This window comes from Indicator indicator, chromosome 11 (assembly GCF_027791375.1).
Source record: "Indicator indicator isolate 239-I01 chromosome 11, UM_Iind_1.1, whole genome shotgun sequence".
In the NCBI taxonomy this organism is placed as follows: Eukaryota; Metazoa; Chordata; class Aves; order Piciformes; family Indicatoridae; genus Indicator; species Indicator indicator.
In genome coordinates this window covers 11,026,649-11,049,921 of record NC_072020.1, presented here as the reverse complement: position 1 = coordinate 11,049,921, position 23,273 = coordinate 11,026,649, and the positions used below count along the sequence as shown (strand labels likewise).

At 44.8% G+C, this 23,273-nt stretch overlaps 1 protein-coding gene across 1 annotated transcript in view; it reads left to right on the top strand.

The window, feature by feature from the left end:
* Positions 1 to 286: 286 nt before the first annotated feature.
* LANCL2 (LanC like glutathione S-transferase 2) overlaps positions 287 to 23,273 on the top strand; it is a 31,412-nt gene continuing 8,425 nt past the window's right edge. Inside the window, exons 1-7 of the mRNA XM_054384943.1 lie at positions 287 to 490; positions 8,010 to 8,127; positions 12,364 to 12,571; positions 14,652 to 14,799; positions 15,374 to 15,520; positions 18,807 to 18,989; positions 22,770 to 22,946. Of these exons, the coding sequence (XP_054240918.1) occupies positions 287 to 490; positions 8,010 to 8,127; positions 12,364 to 12,571; positions 14,652 to 14,799; positions 15,374 to 15,520; positions 18,807 to 18,989; positions 22,770 to 22,946 (1,185 nt within the window). The remainder of the gene's footprint in view (positions 491 to 8,009; positions 8,128 to 12,363; positions 12,572 to 14,651; positions 14,800 to 15,373; positions 15,521 to 18,806; positions 18,990 to 22,769; positions 22,947 to 23,273) is intronic.

Here is a 23,273-nt window from a genome sequence, read left to right as displayed (position 1 = left end):
GCCTCTGTCCTGAGGCAGCCCAGATGGGATAGCGGCCGCGGGCACTACCAACGCAGACCCATCAACGCGGAGCCGGCGGGACGCCCCTCGCTGTCCTCTCTGAGCCAGCCCCAGCGCCGCAGGGCCGCCGAGGGCCCCCTCCTTCGCTGTCGCCGGGTGGTGGCTGTAGCCGGAGAGACAGTTGCCGGCCGCGGCGTTCGCGTTACTGCAAATCTGCCGCTCTGCGAGGCGGAGTGTGTCCCCGCCGGCTTGCCGTGCGGGGAGGCGGGCCGAGGGGCCGGCTGAGATGGGAGAGAGCATGTCCAAGAGGCTGAAGCTACAGCTGGGCGGCGAGGCGGAGATGGAGGAGCGGGCTTTCACCAACCCCTATTCCGACTACCAGCCCCATGGAGCCGCAGCCGCCGCCTCCCCCAGCGCGGTGGACGGTCACCGGGACAGAGCGCTGCTCCGGTCGGAAGAGGAGTCCCTCCCCTTCGGCGCCGATGGGAAGGTTAGTCCCGGGTGGCTGGCGGGCGAGCCAAAAGCGGCTTCACGTCGCGGCCCATCGGGTCCGTCCTCACCCGTGAGGCGCTCCCTCCCCGCAGGATCGGCCCCGCGGCACAGGCAGCCGCGGGCGCTGCCCCTGCGTGACCTCCGGTGGAGTCCTGGGCCCGGTTGGGGCCTTCGCGGGGCGGCCCGCGGCTTGTTCGAGCTGCTGCCCGCAGGCCACGTTTGGGAAGAGCCACAGGGCCGTTACTGCGGCGGGGCGGAGGCAGCAGCCCGGAGGAGGCCGCCTGAGGGGAGAGGCGGGCGAGGTAAACCGAGGGAAGGAGCAGGAGCTCACGGCGGCCGCACGGCTTGGAGGCGGTCGAGGTGACTTGCCGTAACGTGGTTATTTTCCCCCTGAATGCGAGTGGTCGCACGTCTAGAAAAGACGGGGTCCTTCTCAGGTGACAGCAGCACTCAACCTGCAGGCCTCTCCGAGGCGTGTGTTTACTGACACATTTGTAGATGCAAATGCACCATGACAGGCACTTGGCAGTACGGTCAGGCCAGCAAAAGGCATATCTGGTGGTGATGGTTGGACTGGGTTCACAGTAGTCCTGCTTATCTCCTCATCACCGTGTGCTGCTGTGTGGGGAGCTAGGTGTGTTTTGGCCTTCAAGCACCGAAACTGCTCAGGCCTGTTGGGATTCAGGCTGGTTTAAGCTGCAGAAGGACTACCAGAATGTGGATTTTTGGTCGTTTTTAGCCCCAGTGCAGCCTTACCTCTCGATACTGTGCTGCTTCATCATCTTTTAAATCACCTGTGTGGTGACATTGCTAGAAGCACAGATGTGCCGAGTGGGAAGCTACCTTTCCTGACTCGCTTGACTGTACACTGGGGTGAGCAAAGGAAAACCTTCAATCTCAGCTCTGACTGTGGTGATAAAGAATGACCTTGTTTTACTGTTAGGGTGGAACGAGGATGGTGATGCCCAGCAGCATTCTTCTGAAGAATGAGGAAGACAGCATCGACTCACCATCAGTCTGGGGCAATGAAAGGTTTCACCCAGCTGTTGCAGTGAGCTTTATGAAGTTATGTGTGGCTAAGCTGAAAGCACAAAACAGAATAGACAGATAGCTGCAATTAGCTGTACCAGCAAGACAATAATCAGAAGCAGAACTTGGCACTTGGAAACAGTTAAAAAGAAGGGTAGGCTTGGAAGTGAAATTTGCTTTGCTTTGACAAAAATCTCTGGTAGCATACTCAGTGCTGGTAAAACTTTTTGTGTGTGTTGTGGGTTTTTTTCGTGATGAAGAACTGTGATTTCTTCATTCTTTTCTATCTGGCTCAATATATAAAAAAGAAAAAGCTAAAGTATGAAGGCAGAGAGTAGGTATCAGAACAGCTATTGCTTTATATTGTTAAATTGGGTAAAAAGCATACCAGGAACGTTATTCTTAAGGCCTTCTGTAGGCCAGTCATCCTTCTTATGTACCTGCCTTAGGTCCCACACCTCATATTTGGGTGTTTGTTGGGGGTTTTTTTGTTTGTTTTTAAGACAAAATAAGCCTTTGTTTACTGCTGATCTAGGCTGATTACAGATTTATGAAGTGAGAACTGATACTGGAGGAAGGTGAACTTCCTTAAATTAAAAAAAATATTTTCACAGAATGCTACTTTGTATTGCAGAAGAGTTCAACTCTAATTTACTTCAGATTTACTTTATGAATGAATCCAACTTCACAGATGCTGTTCCAAGGCAGAACTGAAATGAGTTAGTCCAAGATTTCTAGCCCTGTATTTGTTAGGAATGTCTCTCCTACTCTGCTGTAGATGAGTTTGCTGTTTTGCAGTGGGTGCAAATCAGCATCAGTGGTGGATGGCATTCCTTGTTGCCATGTAACACTTGGCATCTATTTGTGCAACTTTGTTCAGAACATACCTTTGAGCACCTGAGTAGCTGTGTATTTGATAAAAGGTGGTGTCTGGGCTTTATTAAACATTGACAATTGTAAAGCTCCTCTGGAAAAAGACCATCTTATGTATTGCATTAAAGTGATAGAACCACAGCAACTTTCAGTGGTTTTTGAATTCTTTTTTCAGCTCTGTGCATTTCGTAGGAGGAGGCAGATGTGAGTGTACATTTTCTTTTGTTTCTATGTCCACAAAACCTGAGAAATTGTCCTACATATTTCTGGGCTAGAACATAGCTGTGAATACACTTGTGTATTATCTTTGCAGCATGTGTCAGTGTGAGCTGAAATTCCACCCCCCCCTCACTGACAATAACCAGGCTAGCCCAGTCTGGAAGCGAATGAAAGCTGCATTTACAAGCAGAATCTACAATCTATGATGAAATGCAATGAATATGTACAAATATACAAAATTCACAACATTTACAAATATATACAATCAACAGAAAAGCACAACCAAGCTCCCTTTGCTTCCCCCCAAGGGGACCCTCCCAAAGGGGCCTCTCTCCCAGGAGCTTCCGCCCCAGACCCTCTGGACAGAGAAGCAGAGTTAGTTAGAGCAGAAAGTTGTTAACCTAGCTGCCAAGGTCAGTACGTGTTATCTTCAGCCAGAAGAGAAGAAGAAACAGCAGCCAGACAGCCCAGCAACTGCCCCCACTTCCGAACGCAGAATGTGCAGAGTGCCCACTTTGTTTTGGGTAATAGTTCTTAAACATTTCTATCTATCCAATGGAAGTGTTTAGAACAATCAGTATTTTGCTTTCTTACACCCAATAGTGACTTATTTACACTCTTTCACTTGCTCTGTTTTGAACTTTGCAAAGAAAAATTAGACAGTTTCAGACCATCACACAGCATTTGCATGTTGTCAGTCCTAGTAGAATCTTGACTTTCGTGAGACTTCATGATGAGTATTTTGGGGTGCTGCTGTAGTTTGTGGTTTGGGTGTTTGTTTGTTTGTTTTTTGGCATTTAACAGGCTCCATTTCCATTAGGGAAAGGACATGCCTCAAGCCCCACTGAAAACAAAAGGACTTTACATAGGGTAGAAAACCACCGTACACAACAGCACAAGATTCCTAAAAATGAGAACAGCTTTCAGAAGCCTTTAGTGCACTGCTCCTCCCTTCTGCTGCTGAGTGACTCACATCATGACAGCTAGAGGTGTGCAAGGCTCTGCTGTTGTCGTGGGAGGCAGTGCTTTATTAATCCCTCTGTTTGATGTCATAAGCTGCCACGACTGCCATCTAAAATTCATCTGGCTCATGAAAGGACAAGATCTTCAAGCTGCTATCTGAAATGTGAGACAACTGGGACAGAGTGCTGCATATGGAAGCGTGTGTTTGTGTGCATAAGGTGCAGTTCAGGAAGCTAGAAGGTGTGGGAGCAGGAGACCAGAAAACAAAACTTGAGGCTGCTGATTCACTTTCTGAAAAATAGTTGCAATAAACACTGCAGTTATCTAGATGGGATCTGCTTGTGTAGTTGCAGTTTGTTTTTTGTTAAGTGGATTTCTTTGCCCTGAAAATAATGTGGGCTTGAATAACTTGCCTGTTATTCAGTCTGAGAAAATTAAAGGTAGTAATTTATCAGACATCATTAATTCTAGATTAAGAACAAACATGATTTTAAATGTCTTTGTTTAAAAATAATTAATCTTTCAATTAAATATGTATCTTGCAGCCCTCTGCCTTTTGATGTGGATACCACAGTGATACCTTAGCCTAAAAAAGTACCTATAGGTGTTATCTCCCTTGACCTGCTGGCCATGCTGCTTTTGATGCAGTGCAGGGTGTTGATCGATGCTCTGGGCTGTGAGTGCACAGTGCTGGCTCACACACTTTTTTTTTTTGCATCCAGTAATACCTCCCACGTCCTTCTCCGCAGGACTGCTTTCAATCCACTTGTTGTCCAACCTCTATTTGTTCTTGGGATGGCCTCAATATGTGCATGTGAAGTATCACATCACATACTCAGTAGGATATCAGAGGTCAGGCTTCCTGCTCTTTGGCCCTACAGGAGTAACAAGTCACCTGCAGAAGAGGCTGAATGCCAGCTGGAATCATCATGGTGAAATGAATGCACTTCACGTGAAAATCAATCCCTGCTCAGCATGAATTATCCTGCTTTATGCTCAGCTGTAAAGCTGCCATAAGATTCCTTGAAGGAGGTTTATAAGTCTTCTAAAGCTACCTTTCAACATTCATTTTTTTGTGTAATTAATTTATTCTGGTGCATGTAAGCATCTGTTACAAGCTTATGGTGTAATCTTATCAAATGAAAGCCTCAGAGCAACCAGAAATGAGGCAGTGGTGGAGGAGTAAGGTAGCTAGGGAAAAGCTTTGTTGCTACTCATAACCTATTCACACCAGCATAAGCTTGGGAGTAGTTTTGTTTGGGCTAGTAAATAATGATAGTAATAATGTAAAAACCCTTTTCCAAGTACTGAATCAAGATAAGTAAGTTCTCATTCCCATTTTTGAAAGAGGGATGTGCCAACCTGCACTAAATGATTTGTGCTGGAACCATGGTGTCAAAACAGAACCCAGGTGTCCTGATGTCCTACTACTGCCTTCCAGCCTCTGAGTAATTTGATCTGGTGTTTGAGAAAAAAATACCCTGGTTTGGTAGCAGCAGGTGCATTGTCAGAACAAAAAGATAACCAGCCTGCTGGTGACGTGCAGCAGGTAAGAGTCTGAGACCTTGGTTCACTCCTCTCAGAGAAGCTGAGCCCTGTGCCTGGCTGCATCCACGTGGATATCCTCACGCTGTTTCACCATATGCCTTAGCGTTGGCATGGCTGCCTTCTGAAGGAGAGAAGCCCTGTCCTTGGGAAAGGTTTTGCCTTCTGTTGAGACTTCACAGAACTGGTCAAAAAAAAGGGGGGGGCGGAGGAAATGTTGTGTGTGGATGTGGTGTGTAGGGTTTCCTAACCCTAATGATTCTTGACACCATGTTAAGGTGCTTACTGTGTTTGGTTGCTGTTTCTAGAGTTGCTGGAGACCTCTAGTAAGAGACCTCTTCACTCTTTCCAAGAGTGTTTTATGTGTGACATGAGATATAATAGCACAGTTTCCTTCTTCCTTCCTGTGCTGTCACTGTAGATTGCATTTGAACCACTGACCCTGGAGATTTCTGCTGTGTCTCAGAGGACTTGTGCAATCCCTGTTATCTTTCTGCTTTATCTATGTGAATTCACTGGTTTCAACTTGAAGCTCTGCTCTGAACAAGAATACAAAGTGTGGTCTATTTTGAGTAATCAATTGTGTGCTAGCTTCTAGGGCCCTAGCCCATAAGCTCTGTCTAAATATATAAAAGAGTTTTTAATAAATGTGTTAATAGGCAAAGCTGATCAACAAGTAATACTGTTTAATGAAAGAAAACTGACACCCCAAAACAACCAAACAAAAGAAACACCACCAAAAACCCACAACTTAAAACACAAAGAAACCAAACAAAAAAATCTCAACAAAAATTAAAAAAAAAAAACAACACCAACCAAACACACAGTTTTTTATTGTTCCTGATGCTCCTGGTAAAATCAGCCTGTGAGGAGACTTCATGACTATTCTTTCTAATAGAACTTAATAGGGCAATAAATTATAGTTAATTGACTACTTCCATGTTCTGTAGGCTTCAGGGAGTAATCAATAGTGTATCTTCCCATACAGTATCAGAGAAAAATGTTGGCAAGAGTCAAGTATTCTCTGTTATATTCCATGTAAACTTCCTTTGGTCGAAAGTAAAATAATCTTTCATTTTACACATTGATAACTTACTATGGTTTGAAACTGTCTTTTTAATTTTTCCTTGCAAAGTTCAAAACAGAGAAAGTGAAAGAATGTAAATAAGTCACTATTGGGTGTAAGAAAGCAAAATACTGATTGTTCTAAACACTTCCATTGGATAGATAGAAATGTTTAAGAACTATTACCCAAAACAAAGTAGGCACTCTGCACATTCTGCGTTCGGCAGTGGGGGCAGTTGCTGGGCTGTCTGGCTGCTGTTTCTTCTTCTCTTCTGGCTGAAGATAACACGTACTGACCTTGGCAGCTAAGTTAACAACTTTCTGCTCTAACTAACTCTGCTTCTCTGTCCAGGGGGGTCTGGGGGGGAAGCTCCTGGGAGAGAGAGAGGCCCCTTTGGGAGGGTCCCCTTGGGGGGAAGCAAAGGGAGATCGGTTGTGCTTTTTCTGTTGATTGTATATATTTGTGAATGTCGTGAATTTTGTATATTTGTACATATTCATTGCATTTCATCGTAGATCGTAGACTCTGCTTGTAAATACAGCCTTCATTTGCTTCCAGACTGAGCTAGCCTGGTTATTGTCAGTGGGGGGGGGGGTGGAATTTCAGCTCACACTGACACACTTAGTTACTTCATCTTCATGCGTGAACTGAAGCTACCAAGCTACTTTTAGTCATCCTCTTTGTGTCCAGCTCTTTTTTGTTGTTGTTGTTTTTTAGGTAGTTGTTCTTTAACATGACACTGCATTTAACAGCAAGATACAGCATGTTGATCCTACTTTGTGTTGGGGAAAGCAGAGAACAAGAAGTGGGAGGAAAGGCATTGCCATGTGTGGTGATCAAGAAGAAAACATGACTACATCATAGATGGTGTGATTGAGCACATCATTAAAGGTGGCGGCTGAACCTTGATAGGATTGTCTCAGATGTGAGCATTTATTTTCCTTTAGCTGTTTTCCTGCTCCGTAGTTCCATGGAGCATGTGCAGGGACCTTGTGATGAGAGCGAGCGTTTATGACATGGCACTTGAGGGGTTCACTGTGCTGTGTTCAACCATACCAAGGGGATAGATGAAAAGGAAAAGGGGCAGTGGGCACAAACTAGAACACAGGAGGTTTCACTTATAAGGAAAATCTTCTTCCTGTGAGGGTGTCAGAGCACTGGGCCAGGCTGCCCAGTGAGGTTATGGAGTCTCTTTCTCTGGAGACTTTGAAAACCCACCTGGACACATTCCTGTGCAACCTGCTCTGGGTGAACCTGCTTTAGCAGTAAGGTTGGACTGGGTGATCTCTGGAGGTCCTTTACAACCCCCCACCATTCTGTGATTCTGTGCTAACGTGGTCTTGGTACCAGGACTCTGCGTGGAGTACTGGCTTATGGAGTGGCAGCAGATGGTTGACTTATGTTTACACAGATTCACCTTTTACTCAGCTCAGGGAAGCTTTGCTTACTGTATTGAGAAGCCTGAGGTAAGAGGCAGCATATAATTGCATACTGTTACAGTATCCATAGCTCCATTTCACGGTACTTTATAGTGTGCCCAGGTAACTTTTCTTCTAGTAAATTACTCTAATATGCAATTGGAATGCACTACATGGGACACATTTAAGATGAGCCACCTTGACATTGCTGATTGCTCTGTGTAGTACTTATTCCCTAGTGATTTTTGGTTGGTCAGATTTGGATTTGGTTCAGGTTGGTTTTGTGGTTGGTTTTTTTTGTTGTTGTTGTTTTTTCCCTAAGCAATAAAGTGCAGCAGACAGTTTGCCGCCTTGGATTCTTTAATTTTCTGACTCACTCCCTTTCTCTTGTGTCCTGTTTTCAGGTCAGTGCTCAGTTCTCAAAGAGAATCCAGGCAAAAATCAAGGACCTTCTGCAACAAATGGAGGAAGGGCTGAAGACAGCAGATCCACATGACTGCTCTGCCTACACTGGCTGGACTGGTGAGAAAGTTGGAAATTGAATGAAGTGTGTTTGTTAAATGATGTTATTGGATTTATTCACAGGAGGAGGTTCTGATATTCTCACAGGAGCAGCAGAAATACTCCAGTACAGGCATTTGTGTGAGCTGCTTTCTTTTAACACTTGGACACTGCTCCCTGGAACAATTTTCACTGACTTACAGAATCATTTCAGTTGCAAAAGACCTCCAAGGTCATTGAGTCTGACCATTCTCTGACTCTACCAAGTCTGGTGCTAAACCACGTCCCTCAGCACAACATCTCTGCCTCTTTTAAATGCCTCCTGGGCTCAGGATTTAAGCACCTTCCTGGGGAGCCTGTTCCAGTGTTTCAGAACTGTTTCAGTTAATAAATTTTTTCTAATATCCAATCTAAACCTCCCCTGGTGCAGCTTCAGGGCATTTTCTCTTGTTCTATCTCTCGTTACTAGGAAGAACAGACCAACCCCCACCTCATTCCAGCCTCTTTTCAAGGGAGTTGTAGAGAGCAAGAACGTCTCCGCTTGGCCTTCTCTTCTCCATACTAAACAACCCCAGACGTGTTCTGCAGACCCTTCACCAGCTTTGTTGCTCTTCTCTGGACCCGCTCCAGCACCTCAATGTCCTTGTTGGAGTGAGGGGTCCAAAACTGAATTCAGTAGTTCAGGTGCAGCCTCACTGGTACTGATTTCAGCAAAGCTGCAGGGACAGCTGGCTTTTGTGTATGGAGATCTTTGTCTTGCAAAAGGAGTAGATTTTCTAAGGCTGCTCTCTCCTTAACCTTACCTCTTGTTTCTTTAAAAAGGAGTTTTGGGGTTTTTGCTTACCTCTTTGTTTCTTTAAAGGGAGTTATTTCCACCTTTTTCTGCTCAACTGACATAGGTTAGGAGCTGTCTAATGGAAACAACATCATCTAGTCACTGGGGAGGATGCAGGTGGGTGGGAGGGAGGTGTTCTGTGCCCAGGAGCTTGGAGCCTTAAAATTTGGTATATGAATAGTTTGGCTGTGCTTGCTCTGTCTCTACAGAAATGGTAAAACAAATGTGTAAGGAGGGGGAGTGCAGAGGTGGGGTTGCAAGAGGGTGAAGTTCATGGAGATAAACAAGCATGTGCAAGCTAGGCACCATCCTTCATCTAGCATTGCATCACTGGTGCTGTCCAAATGGGAACGTTCCCGTATCATCCTTCAGGCAGAGCCTGCAGTTGTCAGGCCTGATATGGCTGCCAGTCTTCAAGCTGCCAAAACACTTTGCTCTCTAGGTCTCTGAAGTGCCCCTTTGTTGTTCCAGTGGCCTGTTCTATTCCTGCTCTAACTCACGCTGCAGGCATGCTTATGCTTTTAGCACAGTGTATTTGGAACGTGCCCTGAAGAGATCTGTCTTTCCTTTTACTGTGGTGAAGGGGGAGCAGCTTGGAAAAACTCTCCAGGCTTTGCCCATGCTCAGGCTTCATCCTGGCAATGAAAGGGTAAAATTTCTTCGCTTTTTTTCTTCTTGTTTCAGTACAGATGGTGCTGTGGGTGGATGGGTGGGAAAGTTTTAGACAACTCAAGCTTAAATGTGTTTCAAGGTCTGAAAGGGAGTGGCTGCTAAGCAAGTACAGAAGATCTCCAGTGGTGGGCTTTTTGGTAGTGACATTACAAGAGGGCTCCTGGGGAGCTGTGTTCTGATACCGTGACTGACAGCTGCAGTTAGGGCTGATAAACCAGAGCATGCTGAAAATGAGTCATCGGCTAAAAGTAACACAGCCATCATTAGCTGAGACAAGGAGGTAGCTGAACAAGTGATGCAGTTTGAGAGTGGGAATTTTCCATCCTGTGGAAGGATGCCTGGCCACATCTATTCCGTTGGTAAATTTCTTTCAAGGCTTCTGTGGAAGGTACTCTGAAGAAAAATATTTCAATGATCTGGCTTTCAAAATGGTGTGAACAGTCTCCAGATTTGCTCCTTGAAGCATTTTGTTAGCATGCAAATCAGAAGGTAAAAAGCAATGCTGAAAACAATTGCCCTGCTCATTACTTACCAGATGTAGACCAACCTTACTGACAGTGCAGTCCTGAGCATTGGCTTGTGTTCTGTGTAAAATCTTTAAAGCCTTGTTGGAGCATCTACTGTTGGCACATAACAGTCGTAGGACTCTTTGCTATTAGATGGACTCCAAGAACCCATCTTGGACTTCTGGAGTCCCTCTTGTAGGACTTGTATAAGCAAGATGGACTCCAGGACTTCAGAAGTCCATCTTGCTTATAGAAGAATCACAGTAGGGTTGTAAGGGACCTCTGAAGATCACAGAGTCCAACTCCCCTACTAGAGCAGAGTAAATCAAACAGGAACACATCCAGGTGGATTTTTAATGCCTCCAGAGAAGGAGGTTGTACAACCTCTCTCAGCAGCTCTGCCATCCTCAAAGTGAAGAAGTTTTTCCCTGTGTTTAGATGGAACCTCCTGTGTTCCAGTTTGTGTCCATTGCCCCTTGTCCTGTCACTGGATACTGGTGAGAAGAGTCTGGCTCCATCTTCCTGACGCTCAAACTTCAGGTATTGATCATCATTAATGAGATCCTACCTCAGCATCCTCTTCTCCAGGCTAGGTACCACACATCTTGGAAGAGCAATTTTAAGGAAGGATTGGATGAACTAGGCCTCATAGCTGCTTTCTGATTATTCTTTCATCAGAAGCCCTGATAACTACACATTTGTTGCAACATAAAAGGAATTACAGTAATCTCAGTACCTAGGCCATGGGTTCCTGTGCCTTGAATTGGGCTAACTGAGCTCTGCAGCTCTCCTCTTGGACTAATCTAGAAAAGCCTGTTGAAAGCCAATCTGGAAAACATCTGAAGGTGACGTACCAGGACTCTTGTGGTGCCATTCTGGTGCTTCTAAGGTAGTCTGTCCATGAAGCTAAGTGGGCCTTGTGTGTACTCAGCTTTAGTTGTGGCTCAGGAGAATGCTCTCTCCTGCACAGAAGCAAGTTTGAGATGCATCATGGTCTGGAAGTAAATATTTTGCTTCTGTACATGTGTGCTGGCAATTGGCCAATAAACATCCATTCAGATGGCTTTGTTTCACTTTTCTTCAGTCTACATTGTTGCAATATCCATGTCTTGGTTTGGTTTGAAGGAAAACCACTTCAGTATCTGAAGGGGACCTACTGGAAGGCTTGGGAGGGACCATTTAGAATGGTTTGTAGCAACAGGGAGAAGGGCAATGGTTTGAAACTGGAGCAGGGTAGATTTAGGTTGGACATTAGGAGGAAGTTCTTCACAGAGTAGTGAAATACTGGAACAGGTTGCCCAGGGATGTGGTTGAGGCCCTGGCCCTGTGGACATTCAAGATCAGATTCATCTGGTCCTGGGCAGCCTGATCTAGTTGGAGGTGTTCCTGCTGATTGCAGGGGGCTTGGACAAGATGACCTTTGAGAGTCCTTTTCAACCCGATGCAGTCTGTGAATCTGTGAAAACTATGTAATGAGTTTAGTAGAGTGAATCTTGAATAGTACCTGAGGTAGTTCTTGGAGCACTTGCTTGTTTTGTGGCTCTTACAAACCAGCTTAACTTGAAGCTCATAATCATGTGGAATACATTTAAGAGTTATAAAGAATTTGGCAAATCTAAGCAAAAAAAGTCTTCAAAAGATCCTTTTACAAATTAAATGGAAAATAACTCACTTCTTACATGTAACAGGTAAGTATTGTTCAATGTACTTGGCTGTATGCATGCCAGGGGAGGTTTAGGTTGGGCATGAGGAGCAATTTCTTTCCTGCAAGTGGAAAGGCATTGGAACAGGCTTCCCAGGGAGGTGGTGAAGTCACTATCCCTGGAGGTGTTCGAAAAATGTGTAGACAGGGCACTTGGGGATATGGTTTAGTGGGCATGGTGGTATTGGGATGATGGTTGGACTCAATGATCTTAGAGGCCTTTTCCAGCTTTAATGATTCGGTGTCTGTTAGCCCAAGTTTTTGAGTCTTCAGTAACTTCTTCACTAAGCATTGGTGCCTGTGTCATGAATTTTCTTCATTCTTTGCAAATTACTTTTGATAATTCTGTCACAGTGCAAACTGAAGTGCAAACAAAACAGATGGCCCATTGCCTTCCCATCACATAAACTAGGACCCTTTTAACTGCCCAGATACCTGTTTTCCATTGAGTTACTGGTTCAGCGACACTGAAGAGGGAAATACAAAATACCTGAGAGGAAAAGTGAATGAAAAGATCTCTGTTTTTCATCTGGTTGTTCCAGGTATTGCCCTCTTATACCTGCAGCTGTACCGCGTCACGAAGAACCAGAGCCATCTGCTGCGATCTCTTGATTACGTGAAGAGAATCCTTCGCAATCTGAACGGCAGAAGAGTTACGTTCCTCTGCGGGGATGCTGGGCCGCTGGCAGTGGGTGCAGTGGTTTATCACAAGCTGAAAAATGACAGTGAATCTAAAGAATGCGTGGCCAGGTAAGTGGTTGATGGTAGAAAAAGCTGTGCCCTTCATTAGTAGAGAGTGTAGGTTGAGTAACGTTAGCATGTGGAGTTTTGGAGGGCAGCGTTGAAAGGTGGAGATGCTTCCTCTCCTGATACACCTTCAGGAGAAGAATTCAAAACAGGCTTTATCTTTATCAAAGCTGGCTTACACTTGATTCCTATTTAGTGGCTTGAGTCTTCTGCTCTAAGGACAGGATGTCCTGGGCATGTCTGCAGTGCATTGATTCTGTCAGGTTGAAGTGATGTTTAACAAAAGCCACACGCTTGTCATCAGCAATATGTAGCACTTGTGCAACGTGTCGTGCTTCCTGCCTAGAGTGGTACAAAACATGTACACTTCAGGGAAATGGCAGATTGATATGTAAGAAAGATTTCAGAAAACCAAGAGAAGGTAAGGTATTTGCTGAGCTGTCAAAGGCTAAAGGGCTTTAATTAGGTCAGACCGTGTGAAGGGTAGCCTGAAAACTTCCAGCCCCTTTTCAAAGTAATGTAAATGTAACAAATGTCTTGAGAAATCCCATGTAGATATACAGCTTACTTGGAGAACTGAGTGTCCCTTTTCTGGTTGCTGTCCTGCCAAGGGCTGGAAGCATTGGAGCCTGGTGACATTTTCATTCAGCACCAACAACCCTCCTATTAGTGGTCCAGCAGCATACTTTAGACTCCAGAATTGGTGGATTAACATTATATCCTCATCTCCATTCTGGTTTATATTTGGAAATATAAATGGTCTCTTTTTAATCTACAATCCTAGTGTGATGTATCTCTGCTGCTGTTCCTGAATGAGTATTTCAGTTTTGAAATGGGTGTGGGTTTGGCTTGTTTTCACCTTTAGAACTGGCAGCAAACTTGGGCATGTCATTCTGGATGCAGGTGGGGTTGTGTTGCTGTAAGGCATCAAGTATGAGTAGAGGAAAATGATGTTAGCCATAAATCTTTTAGTCTTGCCTCTCCTTGGAAAGTCATTTCTAGGAGAAGGACTGAAAAGGAGGTTAGTTTGATTATTTGTTTCTTTTCTTCCTTTATTTTGTTTTGTTTACAAATATATTCATGCATGACACCAGCTGAATGGTATGTTACAGATGTCAAAATGGAAACTGTGATTGCACTTTTAACTTTTTACCTTCGAGCTGTGCAGTGGTATGATTTGAATAATAAAACCTAACAGTGGACAGTTGGAGATAATTGAATTCTAAGTCCAAAGCATAGTTCCAAGAAAGGAGTAATAATATAAAACTATTTTATGAGAGGATTTTCCCTGGTATTAACCAGTGAAAGCAGAAACAAGCCCTTGGGGTCAGTGCTTTTGTTCCAGCATGATGTTAATGTTAACATTTCTGCTGAGTAATGGCATTTGAGGAAATCTGAGGGTTGAATTTGGTCTTAATCCAGATTTTCTTGCTCCCTTCCCCAATTTAAAATGTGATCATCTCCATGGTTTTATCTAGTTGCCAATTTAATCACAAAATATGCAAAGAGACAGGGGGTAAGTGGGCAGGAAGGCAAATCTTTGCTCCACCTCAGGACTAATGCAGGCTGGTGGAGTAATGACAGGGAATCTCTTTGGAGCAAATGGGAGTTGCAGTGGGCAGCCCAATGGTTTATTTTTTTTTCCGTTGCTAAAGACAAGCAAAATACTTGTGCATAGTAGCAGTGCCCTTTTCAAAAGTGAGCAGCTAAATTTCTGAGACAACGTGTTGCCTAGGGAGGGGAAGTGCTGAATGGTGGTATTGGGTTTTCTGGTTTGTTTTATCCCTCTTCCCAGAGGCTCCAGGAGGAGGCTCTCCAGCCCTCTCCAACGCCCACCCTGCACTCGTACCTCTCTTTCTGTCTGTGCAAAACCCAGAGTTTCACTAATACCAACCTGGCTCTGTTTCAAGTTGGCTGTTGGGGATGGCAGGCATGCAGAGCTCCTGTGTATGAACCAGGTCAGCTGGGGATGACTGAAGAGAAGTGATGGGGATTCTGCTCCTGGCATGGCTTGTACAATGCATAGTCTAGTATGGTCTCTAGAGAAGATGTTCTCACTCCCTGCTTTCCTTGTCTGATGCAGGTTGTTGCAGCTCCAAAGGACAGTCATAAGCACAGATGCTGAGCTTCCAGATGAGCTGCTTTATGGCAGAGCAGGTTACCTGTATGCCTTGCTGTACCTCAATACAGAAATCGGCCCAGACACTGTCCCACAGTCTGTTGTCAAAGAGGTAAGAGGCTTTTCTGTCTCCAGTGCCACAGCATCACAGAGGTTGAAATGGAATCACTCCTTCATATTATTCAAGGAATTAAGAGAGGTATGCTGGAGAGAGGGACCTAGAACTGGGAACTCAGTCTCATTCATCCCTCCAGTCTCTTCCCCCTTTCCCTCCTGCCCAGCTGGGACTGATACGGGCTGGTTCAAGCAGGGTGTCCACAGCCAGCCATGGAAGTGAATCTAATGTGGGACTAGTTTTGGAGTGTTTGGGGATGAGAAAACCTTAAGTATGGAATTGGAAAGAATGAGAATTCATTTTGGGGAAGATGCACAACTGTTCTGCAGATACCAGCACCAGAGAAGGCAGGCCTGGGGAAAAAAAGAAAGTGACTAGAAGTATTTATGTATTAAATGTTTACTCTTAGATTCATGATTCTGTCATTTTGGAAATACGCGATTTCTGCCTCAACAAATTTGTCCTGTTGCTGCTTATTGTGGCTTAATCTTTGCTGTGGTTTTAGTCATGACAGAGCAAAACCCTCAGAGTGAGAGCAGGAGAGATGGAAGGGGTGTGTTTTCTTTTTTAGGTGATAGATGCTATCATTGAATCGGGGAAGAACTTCTCAAAGGAGGAGCGGAAAACAGACCGCTGTCCTCTGTTGTACCAGTGGCACAGGAAGCAGTATGTTGGAGCAGCCCATGGAGTGGCTGGCATCTATTACATGCTCATGCAGGTAAGAGCATCTTCTGTGGGCTGGGGTGAAACACCAGTGATTTCTTGGTTTAGAACCAGAGGATTTTAACTTCATCTTTCACACATGTGCAGCGTTGGTCTGGGTTAAGGGCTCACAGTTTGGAGTTAGCCTCTGCAGCACAGAACTGTGCAGGGGTCAAGCTCAGGCCCTGGTAGCAGAAGCAAACTGTGACTTGAGTATCCTCACATTAGAGTGAATTAACCCTTGAGTTGAGTTTCAGAGCATCAGTGTTCCCAGCAGCTGAAGTGTCCTACCCTCAGCAGAGGCAGTGAGGTACCTTCCCTCACCCTCATTCTTTGAGTGCCTGTAATTAGCCCACCTAAATATTGTCTTACTCTCTTACTCTCCCTGACTCTTCACAATTTTTAGCTGTTTTTAAATGAGTGCACTGCTGGTACCTCCTGCCCTCCATGCCTTTTCTCTCTTCTCTGGTGATTTTTTTTTTTTGGTCTTTTTTTTCACTGTCTTGAAGCTTTTGGAAGACTATCCTTAGTCACACATTAATCCTCAGTATTTTATTCTTACAATGTTCTTCCTTATCCTCCATATCTCTCCCCCAAAATCTGATGTTCTTCAGTGCATTTATGAGCCCTGCTCTCCTCTTTCTGTTGTCCTGAGTGAGATTCCTCTCTTGAGTGAGATTCCTTCTCTTTCCCACTTAAATCCGTTCCCCCCTGCCCTGAGATTCTGATTTTTCAAAACAGACCTGTAGATCTCACTTCTGTTGTACAGTCTGCAAAAACAGCCTTAAGCTTCATTGTAGAAGATGGTCATAAGAGCTGCAAAATTTGTATCATGCCTGCTTCAGGTTTCTGAAGGTGCTGCCAGTCTGTGCATGTTTGTGCATGTTCATTTCCCTAGTAGCTGACGTAGAATGACTTTCCCTTGGGCAGCTGGGAGGATTGCACATCCTAGCAGCCTGAAGCTGCAGGCAGACATTCACTGCAGAAGTGACTGAGTTGTTGTTGTTGTTGCCCCTGCTCAGACATTCTCTGTTTGCTGTGACTTCTCCCCATCTGTTTCAGATTAGCTCACACCACTTCCACCAGTAGCTGATGCTAAGGACTCTGCTGTGGAAGTGCCAATCACTCTGTGACCTGGAGCATGGCTGTACCTCACTACAGCCACCTCACTGGGGCCTCAGGCTGCTCTGATTTACTCTGCTCTTATCTTCACTTCCTGCTTTTGGCAGCAACATGGTCCATCGCCCTGCACCTCCCTCATCTTTCTGGCTTCCACTTTTCCTTCCTGGCTCTGCTAGATTTTCTGAAAAGCACTCATTCTTTTAAAGAAACCTGTTGGAAGGCTCCATCCTTCATTTACTATTCAAGGCTGCTGACAGAAATAATTGCACAGTGCTTTTTGCTTTAAGCAGAAGCTACTCTGGCTACATGTTAAAATCCTAACTATCTCATTTTTTGCATGTAATTGCTGCTTTTAAGAATTACCACAAAGCCATTGTTTATGCAGCATTAGATTACTGTCTTTTCAATGTACATTAAATATTGTGAGTCATGCAGAGTTGAGTCATCCACTGCAGGAGAAGATGGCTTATTGGAGTCCATCCTTTCCCCATCTCTCCCACGCTCAATGAGATTTTTTTTTTCAGTATTTTCAGCAAAGAAGTCAGGACATGGTCTGTTGAGTGGCTGTTTGATAATGAGAAAAAGGACATCCAAGATAACTGAGTTGTGAATGTCACTGGTCATCATGTCTGTACAGTGCCTTTATGAGGGGATTATATTGCTGGATTCATTTATAGAAGACTTTCTGGGAGAATAAGAGCTCAGCTATGTTAAATAACTTACCCAGGAGGTAGAGGGGGTGCTTGCTATAGAATCACGAAGTGGTAGGGCTTGGAAGGGACCTGTGAAGATCAGCAAGCTAGTAGAGGAAGTTCTTAGTACCAACTAAGAACTACAGACACAACAGATACTCAAGCTTCTAAACCTTTACTTAAAGGAGCATGCAGGTTGATAGATATAGTCCTCCTTTTGGTGAGGATGTAAACTAGACAGAAGAAGTGAGAAAGGAACTTCAGAAGAGCAATCTAAGGATGAATGTGTGGTACAAAGGTGTTTAGCTATGTGGAAAAGGAGTTGTTGCTTCTGAAACTGGAAACGCAGATTTATAGCCCATGGCTTCAGGGAGTTTTGTTGATAATGGAAGACCTTCATAAACCCTTGCCAGGTGTGCCACTACATAGACTCATCTTCATTTATTGGAAAACAGGACAGGTTTCTCTACCTTACTTAATTGTACAACAAAATATGTAATCCATTTGTGTTGGTGTGAGCTGAAATTCCCCCCCCCACCAACAAGTAACCAGGCTAGCCCAGTCTGGAAGCAAATGAAGGCTGTATTTACAAGCAGAATCTACAATCTACGATGAAATGCAATGAATATGTACAAATATACAAAATTCACGACATTCACAAATATATACAATCAACAGAAAAGCACAACCGATCTCCCTTTGCTTCCCCCCAAGGGGACCCTCCCAAAGGGGCCTCCCTCTCCCAGGAGCTTCCCCCCAGACCCCCCTGGACAGAGAAGCAGAGTTAGTTAAGCAGAAAGTTGTTAACTTAGCTGCCAAGGTCAGTAGTGTTATCTTCAGCCAGAAGAGAAGAAGAAACAGCAGCCAGACAGCCCAGCAACTGCCCCCACTGCCGAACGCAGAATGTGCAGAATGCCTACTTTGTTTTGGGTAATAGTTCTTAAACATTTCTATCTATCCAATGGAAGTGTTTAGAACAATCAGTATTTTGCTTTCTTACACCCAATAGTGACTTATTTACATTCTTTCACTTTCTCTGTTCTGAACTTTGCAAGGAAAAATTAAAAAGACCGTTTCAAACCATCACACCATTGTATTATAAGTGTGTATTATGAGCAACATGGTTATAAACTCATCTTTCTTCTCTGAGTATTTTACTATTTTAAGGTATAAAGAGAGGCCTTGGAGTCATGACATCTGTATTCTGTTCTCAGTTCTCCCATACTCTTTCTCTGTCACCTCCAGTAAGACAGGTGGCAACTTGGTGCCCCAGATTTTTTGTCTCTAGTTGCTGTAAAAGTGCTCTGCACAAGGGTGTTGTCAACAGACATTAATTAAAACTGTATGAAGTGATTCAAAGTATTTGGATCAAGGTCACATATGTGGGGTACTTGAAAATAGATCACAGAATCAAGTGTTGATACACCATTTGTGACTATTTCTGTTCATGGTGGTGTTTGTTTTGGGTTTTTTTAATGTTTCCTTTAGCCAGTTGCAAATGTGGACCAGGAGACCCTGACGGAGCTGGTGAAGCCAAGCATTGACTACGTGCGCCATAAAAAATTCCGATCCGGCAATTACCCGTCGTCACTGAGCAACGAGACTGACAGGCTGGTTCACTGGTGCCATGGTGCCCCTGGGGTCATCCACATGCTCATGCAAGCTTACAAGGTGAGTCATTCTCTGCTGATACTCACCTCTGTTGTCACAGAGGCACCTGTGTGCCGGCCCGTTGGATTGTAAGGCGTGCATTTTACAGTGTTGTAGATCATAGAATCAGAGAATGGTAGGGTTGGAAGGGACCTCTGAAGGTTGAGTCCAATTCCTCTGCCAAAGCAGGATCACCTAGGGTAGGTCACACAAGAATGCATCCAGGTAGGTCTTGAAAGTCTCTAGGGAAGGAGACTCTACAACCTCTCTGGGCAACCTGCTCCAAGGCTCCAGTACCCTCACAGGAAAGAAGTTTTCCCTCATGTTTAGTTGGAACCTCCTGTGTTTCAGATTGTATCCATTGCTGCTGGTCCTATCACACGACACCACTGAAAAGAGACTGGCACCTTCTTCTTGACACCCACACCTCAGATATTTATAAACATTAATAAGATCTCCTCTCAATCTTCTCTTCTCCAAGCTAAACAGCCCCAAGTCTCTCAGCCTTTCCTCACCAGACAGATGTTCCAGTCCCTTCATCATCCTTGTAGCCTCTGTTGAACACTCTCTAGTATATCCCTGTCCCTCTTGAAATGTGGAGCCCAGAACTGGACACAATACTCCAGATGTCTCAGCAGGGCAGAGTAGAGGAAGAGGAGAACCTCCCTTGACCTGCTGGCCACACTGTCACTGAATGCACCCCAGGATAGCCTTGGCCTTTTTGGTCACAACGGCACATTACTGCCCCACAGGCGTAGACCTACACTTTCAAAACAGAACCCTTGGCTAGGCACCTAAAAATCTCAAAATGCTCCTGTGGGTATGTTTTAAAAGGGGAAATAAGTGGGTAAAGCTGCTTCTGAGGGTGCTAGTAGTTACTAGACTCTGGGCTTTCTTGGAAAAGGGCCATGGATTTAAATTATTTGATCTCAGGGTGCTGGGTGTGAGAACATTGCCCTAAATTCTTTCAGTCTTCATCCCAAGAGTTTAAGAATTACATTGGTTTTCAGAAGCCTAGGTTCGTGTGTCTTGCCAAAGAACACCTGCCATACATTATTCCATTATTAAAACCCATCCCTTGAGAACTTAACATCAGAATAAAGATCCTGGGCCCCTTCTAGGGCCTGAACACAGTTCCTGCACTACCACAAGCCTAATGTTTGTCTTCCCCATCCTTAACAAGGTTTTGCTATCTCCCTCATGTTGTACACTTCTGATTTGCATGGCATTTGGAAGTGTGCTGTTTAATTAAATTCATGCAAATGAATTCTTGCTTTTGACAGCCCTCCTTTGCAGATTCCCTGCTTGCCTCTGGGTAGGCTGACAAAAAGCTGGCTTGGTTTCTGGAATAATTACTCCTGTTGCTACCTGAAATGTGAACTGTAAATCTCTTACAGCTTTGCTGAATGTGGCAGCAGGCACAGTTGCTTTTTCTTTGAGCTATGGTAGGAGGTTGGCAACATTGCAGGCTTCTTTTTTTCTTTCCCCAGCACAAAATGTTTTGTAGGAGATAAGAGGGATAGGGCAAAGTTGTTCAGTAGCCTCTTTCCTGGCCTCTGTGGTGCATACGATGCTTTTCTTTTACTTACTGTATTCTGCTTTTTTAAAAAGCAGTAAGAAAAATTGGAGTATATTTTGCTGCTTGCTTGCTGTTTGTTTTTGCTGTTTGTTTCATACCAAGAACAGGGACTTGCAATAACAGACTGCAGTGTTTGTCCTGTTGCCAGGCCTTAGGTCAGAATTTTACAACTAAGCAGCTGATAAACCCTTTTTAGAGAGAGTGACTTTCTTAATCAAGCTTGTGGATTTAAGAAGCTTGCATGTTAGTTGCTTCTATTACCTTATTACAATGTCTGCAGGGGATGCTGTCTCTAAAGGGCTATGTCCAGAGAACTGCAACCATTACTATTTGTTTTTTTTGGTCTTGTTGATCTGTAAGGTGACTTAGAACCATAGAATGGTAGGAGTTGGAAGGGACTTCCAGAGGTTGAGTCCAACTCCCCTGCCAAAGCAGGATCACCTAGGGCAGATCAAGTAGGAACACATCCAGATGGATCATGAAAGTCTTCAGAGAAGGAGACTCCACAACCTCTCTGGGCAACTGGCTTCAGGGCTCTATGACTGTCACAGTAAAAAAGGTTTCCCTCATGCTGAGGTGGCACTTCCTGTGATTGAGTCTATTAGTCCCCATCCTGTCACTGGGTATCACTGAAAAGAGACTGGCTCCTCCATCCTCCTGATAGCTACCCTTCAGACTTTTATAGACACTGATAAGGTCTCCTCTGTCTTCCCAACTAAACAGCCCCACGTCCCTTGTAAGAGACATGCTCCAGTTCCTTCATCCTCATCCACTGGACTTTTCCAGTAGTTCCCTGTCCTTCGTGAGCTAGGGAGCTCAGAACTGTACACAGTAACTCCAGATGTGGTCTAACTAGGGCTGAGTAGAGGGGGAGGAAAACCTCCCTTGACCTGCTGGATATAATCCTAAGCAAAAAAGGGAGTAAAATAGTAGCCTTACAAAGGTGGAAGTTTGGTGGTGTTCAGCTAAATTACTTGCTTTTGTTTTCTGCTCTGCTGAAGGGCTTTCTGCACCCAAAATGCACAGGTTAGTTGCAATAAACTTTTGCAAAATTGATGCTGGCCAGTGCTTCTGAGTATTTCCAATGCTAATCAAGGTAATGATGTGTTCCTACCTATACTTGTATCAGAGGAAAGAGGCCTGTGCTATGCAAAGAGATATTTTTGTGTATTTTTGACATGGAACTCAAGGCAGACATTGACTAATCAGGAATTACTCAAGAGCACTAGGACCTAGACCTTTAGGACCAAACTTAGGTTGGATGAGGCCTTGAGCAACCCAGTCAGCTGGGAAGTGTCCCTGCCCATGGCAGGGTATTGGAATTAGATGAGCTTTAAGGTCCCTTCCAACTTATTATTTTATGATTTGTTGGCCAGTAGTCTGTGTGATGTTTTGTTGGAGGCAAGAATTACACCTCTGTATTTCAAATCAAATGATGTTGTGGTTTGGGAATGGAGGGAGAGAAGCAAAAAAGGACCATGGTTGTGGAACCAAGGGCCTTGAATTGGACTTTTTTCTTGGGGATGCTGATTTCAGAAACAAAAACTTCAGAAGTTCGTTCTTTTTCCAAGCAAGAAAGTTGAAACAGCTTAGTAATAAAAGAAAGGCAAGTTTATGACAAATGGATTATTAAAATTGAAAGGAAATTGTATGTGGAAAAGCCCCACACCAACAGCTGAACATCTCTCAGGTCCAACTGTGCTTTTGTTTTCCTTAGCAATTTTATTTTTCTGGAAGGTGTCCAGAGAAGGGCCACCAGGATGATCAGAGGGCTGGAGCCCCTCTCCTATGAGGACAGACTGAAAGAGTTGGGGCTGTTCAGTCTGCAGAAGAGAAGGCTCCGAGGTGACCTTCTTGTGGCCTTCCGGTATCTGAAGGGGGCTACAAGAAAGCTGGGGAGGGACTTTTTAGGATATCAGGGAGTGATAGGACTGGGGGGAATGGAATAAAGCTGGAAGTGGGGAGATTCAGGCTGGACGTGAGGAAGAAGTTCTTCCCCATGAGAGTGGTGAGAGCCTGGAATGGGTTGTCCAGGGAGGTGGTTGAGGCCCCATCCCTGGAGGTGTTTGCAGGCCAGGCTGGATGAGGCTCTGGCCAGCCTGATGTAGTGTGAGGTGTCCCTGCCCATGGCAGGGGGGTTGGAACTGGATGATCCCTGTGGTCCCTTCCAACCCTGACTGATTCTATGATTCTATTTATGTGCATTTATTTTTATTCCACAGACTTTCAAAGAGGATAAATACCTGAAAGATGCCATGGATTGCAGCGACGTCATCTGGCAGAGAGGTTTATTGAGGAAAGGATATGGGATCTGCCATGGTACTGCTGGCAATGGCTACTCCTTCTTGTCTCTCTATAACCTAACTCAGGACAAAAAGTACCTCTACCGAGCTTGCAAGGTGAGCTCTGCAGCATCCACCCAAACACTGTTCCCTTCCCTGTCATAACACCCATGCGTTCCCCCTAGGGCCAACGGAACAAAACCAGAAGTGGGTAGATTCAGACTGCATGTTAGGAAGAAGTTCTTCACCATGAGGGTGGTGAGACACTGGAACAGGTTGCCCAGAGAGGTGGTGGAGGCCCCATCCATGGCTTGATGAGGCTCTGAGCAACCTGATCTAGTGTGAGGTGTCCCTGCCCATGGCAGGGGGGTTGGAACTGGATGATCCTTGAGGTCCCTTCCAACCCTAACAATTCTATGATTCTATGCCAGGGTAAACTTCATC